The sequence below is a fragment of the Anser cygnoides genome, chromosome 1 (genome assembly GCF_040182565.1).
Source record: "Anser cygnoides isolate HZ-2024a breed goose chromosome 1, Taihu_goose_T2T_genome, whole genome shotgun sequence".
Taxonomy (NCBI): Eukaryota; Metazoa; Chordata; class Aves; order Anseriformes; family Anatidae; genus Anser; species Anser cygnoides.
The window spans coordinates 44,412,661-44,420,181 of NC_089873.1; the positions used below are offsets into that span (position 1 = coordinate 44,412,661).

Here is a 7,521-nt window from a genome sequence, read left to right on the forward strand (position 1 = left end):
CCTGTTGAGGCCGACAGGAGGCCTGGGAATTTACCAGTCATTTTTGCCTTTTTTTTTTTTTTTTTTTTTTAATTCCCAAGGTCACTCCCTCCCCTTCTTCCTGACCCCCGGGTAAACGCATAAAGGAGCACTGAGAAACAAGCCATGACTTTTATCACCACCCCAGTCCAGCACGTAAGAGGTTGCTTCCCACAGCAGAGCAAGGGGGAGAGAGGCGTTCCTGTGCGGTGGGAACAGAGCAGCAGTTTATTTACAATGCTTCAGCCATTCCCTGCCCCTGCAGAGGCTGTGCTGGGCCAATTCTGTCTCTCACCGAGCTTCGGGAAAGCCTTGGGTGGCAGGGAGATACAGGTTGTCACAGGACATGCCTCAGCCCCCTGCACCCACACACCATGGAAAATAGCGACGATGGCAGCGCAGATGTGGCCAGGAGAGCAGGAGGATGCCGGTGTGAGCGAAGCCAACTCCCCCTCCGGCTGTGGTTGCTGGGATCTCCCACTTCAGGTCCAGGGGCAGGGACAGCATGAAGCTGCCTCAATTCCTTGAAACTCTTTGGCATGTGGAGTCTGTTGGCATCTCTCCTGCCCTCTTCAGCGCAGGCATCTGAGGAAACAGCTCGGCGTGGCTCAGTATGGTCTAAACTTGCGCTGGGCTCGCATCAGTGCGATTCTTTGCTTGTCTTCTTCAAATTTCTTCCTCAACTGGGCAATATCTGAAACAGGCAGGAAAAAAAAAAAAAGGGATGTCACACAGGAGCAGCAGACCAACTCCCTCTCTCCGGGGAGCTCCACCTTGGCACACTGTGACGGGTTCATCCTGCCACTGAAAGCACCCACTTCCCAGAGCAGGTCCCTTTGCACCAGGGCTAAGAGCAGAGCTGAGGCTCTGGCTGCTCTCCTGCAGTGCTGCAGCTCCCTCTTGGGGACAGAACATGCTAGTTTTCCCTCTCAGCGCCTGCCTCTATGCAGACTGACAAAATCTGTTAGAAAGCTGTGATCTGTACGCTCTCCCACAGATTGTTGGGCTGGGTGGTGGCAAGTGGCCCGCGGGAACTGGTGAGGCCATTCGCACAACCACCAAGCTGGCTGTTCACCTGCAGCTGGATGTAGTGGCTGCTGAAGGAGAAAGGATACTCTTTGGACCACAGTGTGAGAGAAAAGAGACAGGCAGGAGGGGACTCAGACACTCACGCTCTCTCTTGGTCTCGCGATGCTGCCAGGCGTAGAAGTTGAGCAGCTCTTTGCGGGCCCTTTTCCGCTTCTCCCTCTCCAGCACCCGCAGGTTGGCGGCCTCTGTCCGGGGCAGGCCAGGCTTCCGGCCCTTCCGTGTTACCTTCACCCAGCCCTCCTTATCTGGCACGCCCTCCTCCTGGGCCGCTTTGGCTTCTTCCTATAAAGACAGGAAGGCGAGGCGGCTTAGCGCAGTCAGGGCTGCCAGCCAGTCTGAAACACGGCTCCCCCCAAGGTCCCGCTTACCCACATGGAAAGTTACAGCAAGATTTGAAGGAAGGCATGGAACCAAGGACAAAGGCGCTCAAGTCTCAGTCACAACAGTGCATGCCAGGCAGGACCCATTTTATTTGTGGATACCAGGTGCGATGAACCAAACCAAACCAGAACGTGACTGTCCACCACCAACCCTTCTAGCCAGCGTGTTTCCCCTCTGCCATTTGCAACAGGGCCTGGGCACTGAGAGATCCTCTCTCTCTTCCTTTCCTTCTCCAAACAAACTGCTTAGGCTGGGTTCCCTCCCCAGCCCGGCCTCACCTGTGCTATCTTTTTGTCATAGTCTTGCATGAAGGTGTCCACCTCAGTCTTCAGTTTTTCCTGATCCACTACTGAGTCTGCGTATCTGGCGATCCACTCTGAGACACAGACAGCAGAAGTCAGCCACAGAGTCTGTTAGAAGCAAGCTCTAGTGCAGCACATTTGAGCAGCTCTAGAGAGAACTGCTGTGGGAAACGACACGCTCCATTCCCATTTCTGTTCAGCTTCCCCGCTGCATTAGCTCATGAACAATCAATTTGAGGCCCAGGCCACAGGCAGTAAGCAACGGGAAGCTAAATGATGGGAAGAGCTTGCAACTTTCCCAAGCAGGAGTGAGCTACCTTAAGCCCAAGAGGTGCAACATTCAGGGCTGCCTTCCTACCAAGGGGTCATCTTGACAGCCATCTGGTGCCTGTTCATGAGTCTGGCCTCCATTCTGAGGGTAAAAAACAGCCAGCTTCTCTGGAGCTACATGAAATTGAAGAGATGTGGGGAAAAACTGCCCTTCCATTGGATCAACTGACCCCATCCTCCTGTAGGGTCACTTAGGCTCTACAACGTCCAATACAAGATAGCAATATGATAGAGTAAAAAAAGGCAGAATAATGAAATGCTGGACATCTCCCCAGCTCAGGCTCATCACAAAGAGGTGAGAATGAAATTGGAACATGCTAGGTAGTATCCAGCAAGGAAAAGGTTTCCCCTGCTCCGGCTAACAGGAAGATTGCTGCTGCTTACTTACTGCTAATGCCAGTTTTCACAGGGTGACTGTCTGTTGATATCAGCAAGGGACCTTCCTCTGCCAGGGCCTTGACTGCTTGGATGCTAGCTGGTTTCTTGAACACCACGTATGCTACTTGAAATCCCTAAAAGAAAAAGACCCACCCTCGCCAGTCGGATATACCACGGTGATGAAAGAACTGAACCATAAAATAGCAATCAAAGCAAGTTACAGAAGGATGGATTAAAAAAAAAAAAAAAAAGATAAGGCAATTGAATCACGTTGCCAAGTCTCCCCACGCAGTTTTTCCACAACTCCTGCTAAACAGCACGGCTCAATACTCGAGATTTCTTCCCGTTGTGACCAGTGAAGCACCGGTTATCTCCCCCCCCCGAGCTTTACCGTCGCAGTCCTGCGGCTGAAGAACTTGGAGCTGAGTTTTTCCGTCTTCTCCCCCGGCCCCGGCTTGTCCCTGACGTCCACGCCCTGCACCGGCCCGCAGCTGGCGAACAACCTGGACAGGGACTCCTTGGCACGGAGATTACGAGACAAGCGTCAGGGCAGAGCAGGAGCGACTCGGCCCCCGGTCAGCGGTGCGGGAGGCCCCGCGAGGGGCCCGGCCGCCGGCCGCACTCACCGGGCCGCAGTACGGGGGCACGTTGAGGACGAAGAGGGTGCGGCCGGGCGGGTGCGCGTCGCCGGGCCCTTCCCGCACGCGGTGCTCCTTCACCAGCAGGCAGTGGGGCGAGCGCTGCCGCTCCCCGAACTTCACCGCCAGGGCTGCGGGGGACACAGCGGTTGTTAGAGGCCCCGCTCCCGGCCCCCGGCCCCCGGCCCGGCGCGTCCCTCCCCGCCGCCCCTCACCCGTGTAGCCCGGCGGCGCCGCTCCTGCCGCACGCTGCCTGGCGGCCGCCATCTTAGCGCGGCGGGAAGCGGCGGGCAGCGAGGGCTGCCGGGAGCTGTAGTTCGCCCCGCGCCGCTCCTAATGGCGGCGGGGCCCGGCCCTGAGGGGGAGCCGGGCTGCGCTCACGCGGGGCGAGCCGGGGACAGCTCGCCTCGAGCCTCGCTTGAGGTAAAGCCCAAAGCCCCTGGCTCAGGGTTGCTGATGCTAAGGAGGCGGAGGGCACTGGGAGCTGTGGGAGGTGCTGGAGAAGAGGAAGGTAGCTACCTACTCTCCTGCCCCAACCCCCAGGAGGCACGCAGCCCAGCTGAGGCATGGCTTTCCTCACACCTGACGGATCACAGTCTTTCAAGAGCCTGCTACCACGTCTGACCTCCAAAGAAAGCTGCGACCCACCTGGGCTGGGAGGTTTTGACTATTCCTTAAACCTTCCTCATAAGGCAGCAGGCAATTTACAGCTTTTACAGGTACGCTAAACTCGAGACAATATTGCACGCACTCTGGAAGTGCACCACAGAAGAGAGAAAGCCCAGGGAAAGACAGTCATGAAAACAGTGGCTAACACTAATGCATGAAGACAGCAGAAGGAATACAAGAGTAGCACACCAAGGGAACAAGATGTAACATGAGGTGATGCACCAATGGATGTGGAAAGGTAAAGGTTTCCCTAGAGACAGTTTCCACAGGTACAGGGGGTGCTATCTCAAAACCTGATTTTTTTTAAATTTTTTTTTATTTTTTTACCCCAGGCGGTGGTGGGGCACGTTACACAGTCACGGGAAATAACTGAGACAGGCACAGGGGAGTAAAGAGGCTGAAGCCAGGGCAAGCAAAGTAGCCGTTGGGTTATGTCGCCCAACAATTTGGCATTAGAGGTGTATTTCTACACTGAAGTTCCTCTGGAAATCCTTGGCTAAGGACTATGGAAATGCAATGCTATGAAGAACAACACCTAGGTAGAATCTCTAAAGAACAGTATGCTTACTGTTAAGGAAGCTTATTGCACACAATCAGTTAGTTTAACAGTTCTGAAATGAAGACCTGAACAGTGAGAACAGTATAAAACAGCAACTGTGCTTAATGCTAGAGAGGCAAATAAAAGAATAAAGAAATGTTAAAGATTTGTAAAAACACTCAGAAGACAACAGTAAGTACAACTGTTCTTAAAGACTCTTGTAAATCAGGAGAAGATAAAATACAACCGTTACAGAGGAAGTTATATTTATGATTGGATGGAAGAGAAGACAACTCCAAAAATAAAGATCTTGAAACAAGACACGTACAAGGTGAAAAAATGGTTTGTGAAAGTAAGAAGTGATATGGTTAGTTGACTCAAGATATCGAAGTTAATTAACATTTATCAGATGATATGGTACATGCAAAAGCTATAAAAGTATACCAGGCAAACTTGCAAATTGTGGCATCACTTCAGAAGACAGCATATTTTTGAAAAAGCAAAGGAAGTTTGAGAGACATTATTACATATTACCTACCACCTGTCCTGGACAGCCATATTGAGTTAGTGCAAACCATTCGTATTTCATATGTGAGCTTACAATCTCTTAGTAGCCCAGAAAAAAAAATATAACCATGCTGCATAAGGGCAAATGTGCATAGATGTTAGGTCAGAAGATGGTAGGTGAGAACTCAGTGGAATGTAACAAGATTAGCATGACAATTCCAGAACAGTAAGAAATTTGTCAGCTGCAAGGTGAGCTGCTTAAAAAAGCCTAGAATAACTGCAGGTTACTCTTCTTTCAAGTGCCTGCTGAAACAAGCAACACTACGAAGAACTAGAAAGCTAAGATGACTTCAGAGAGCTGACTGACTACAGGAGCAGGCAGAGAAACGCACAACCAAGACACTGTTGTAAGACACGTCATAGAGCGGCGTTTAAACAATCATCGACCTGAACAATTAAAAAAAAAAAAGGATTTACTGCACAGATCACAGAGATAGAGAACAAAGCAGTAGTTCTTCCAAGGAAGTATGTTAATGTCATCATAATTCATCACAGATAACCTAAACAATGCATGATTTAACAGCAAGTTACAAAATGCATCTTCTTGCTATTTGGCTTTTGGAATGGATATAAATCAATTAAAAAACTTGCTTCAGTCTCTTCTGAAAGAATGGGGAGACAAGATATGCAATCACAATACATGTCTTCACATTTTCACAGCCTTATGATCTTATTACCTAACTGATTAGGAAAGCACCCTACTTTATCTGGAACAGGTACTCTACCTTCACAGCTGCACTTTTAAAATTATTTTTAAATCACTAGGCTGTCAATAACAAATTGCCATTGCTTTCATGTGACAAATAAATTGGGACTAGGTGGGGTCACAAATTGTTCCCATTTCAACAGCAACAATCAGCTATTAATTTTGATGAGATAATCTAGATGAAATTACTTATGAGTATCAATCGATTATCCACATACTCTTCCTCTTGGTCTTCCATCGCACTATCAGCTACCTATGGCATTTACCACTTAACCAGCAGCATTAGAGATTTGAAGTTTCTATTTTTTTTAAAAGCACACTTGATTCAATATTGAACAACTCTACCTACTGATCTTTCAGTTGCTTCACAGCATCTAAAAAGGCTTAGAATCCACTCTCCGTATAACAAACGTTTATTCAGAAACAGATAATACATTATCTTCTCCAACCCTAACATTTCTCCGCCCTCCCCCCAGTTTTTATTAAAACACAGGTGTTTGGTGGGTGATCTAAGAAAGGGGAACAACAGCTGTCTTAAGTCCCCTCCCCTACAAACATCTGCTGTTCAAACAAAGCACCCTACCAGAAATGGTGTCGTTGATTTCCAAACCAAAGAGAGTACTCCGGAAAAACAAGTCCTGCCAAGTTCTCAGTTATCTCCATGGCTAAAAGGTGAGATAAGGAATGGTTTGCACCAGCTAGATAGAGCAGAATTCATACAGAACAAGAAAGCAAAAGAAACACAGGGCTGACCAAGAATCGGGACCCGGAGAATCTGGACCTACACCGATTACGGAAAGCTCACTGAAGTTCTGCAGACCTGAACCAAATGGGTTAGGTTAATCTCCTAGCTAGAAGGATCAAATTCAACCCCCAACCAGCTTCTCGAAGTGGCTCTTTCCCTTCCTCTTATAACACAATTTGAACTAATACAAACAAATGGAGCTACTGGGACTTCAAATATCCATGACAATAATGCTGTACTACCGAAGGAGGTATTGGAAGTGCCACCTAGTGGCCTGTGGCTCATCACAGATGCTCACAGGCTGAAGTACCACCCTTGCTGCTCAGCAGGGGACTTGCTTAACACCCCTCTCCAAGCGTCCCTTACATAGTGCTGCCTGCTCTCCTCCAAAACTTGCAGCAACGAAGCACAGCGATCATCCTCCAAATCCATTTATGTGAGCAACAGGCCAGCACAGCAGCCAAACATTGCCCAAATTATACCTCTCAAGAAAGCGATTTCTCCAGGGCAAGTGAAGACTGCTTCTTACGTGTTAGTATCAGAAAAAGGCCCCAGCTCCTTCCTTTTCATAAAAGGAGACTGGTTAAGTCAGAAGGTAAGAAAAAACTTGATGTCCCTGCATCGGCAGGAAGATGCAATACAGTCTACTGGGAATGAAACACTAGGATTTCCTCTACCTCTGAACACAATCCTGGTTCTTAATTTTCAGTCGACACAGGAGAAAATTAACTCAGCCTGACCCTACGGGGTAAATATGTTCACTGTACCAATGGCAGAGCTGTTTTTTCCCCTGCCTCCATGTATTACCAGAGTTGAAGCATCCCTCCTGTAGCACAATGGGTGCTGCATGTGTGCTTATGTCCTTTGTGCCCGATGCCTCCACTGGCTGGTACACACGGTGGGAAGCTCAGTTTTTCACAATTCTCAACATCACAGCTGCTGAGCAGAAAAATACCCAGCAGTCAGAATGAAACAGTATGCTACCAAATGCATATGAGTCAAAGATGCAAGATGGCACTTCCTGTACGTGGCCACACCTGACTTCGTACCCAGTGCAGCAATTTTGGGAACAGTGTGTTGTTCTTGCCTGTTGAAAATCCAGGGGATGCACCTTTTAGTTAAAGGTAGGACAGAAGAGAAGGAGATGGCCACCCCTTCCC

General features: G+C 49.1%; 1 protein-coding gene and 1 long non-coding RNA gene across 2 annotated transcripts; one reads left to right on the plus strand and one right to left on the minus strand.

Moving 5' to 3' along the window:
- Positions 1–136: 136 nt before the first annotated feature.
- On the minus strand, positions 137–3,551 carry RRP7A (ribosomal RNA processing 7 homolog A). The gene is made up of 7 exons (XM_048078852.2): positions 3,352–3,551; positions 3,125–3,267; positions 2,890–3,015; positions 2,509–2,632; positions 1,767–1,864; positions 1,191–1,389; positions 137–712 (listed from the first exon to the last, which is right to left on the minus strand). The coding sequence occupies exons 1-7, from the start codon at positions 3,401–3,403 to the stop codon at positions 627–629; spliced, it is 828 nt and encodes a 275-aa protein (XP_047934809.1). The 5' UTR covers positions 3,404–3,551; the 3' UTR covers positions 137–626.
- Positions 3,552–3,708: 157 nt separating this feature from the next.
- On the plus strand, positions 3,709–5,169 carry LOC136789674 (uncharacterized). Its single transcript, XR_010828570.1, has 2 exons — positions 3,709–4,043; positions 4,138–5,169. It is a non-coding gene; the product is annotated as an uncharacterized lncRNA (long non-coding RNA).
- The last annotated feature ends 2,352 nt before the right edge of the window (positions 5,170–7,521 follow it).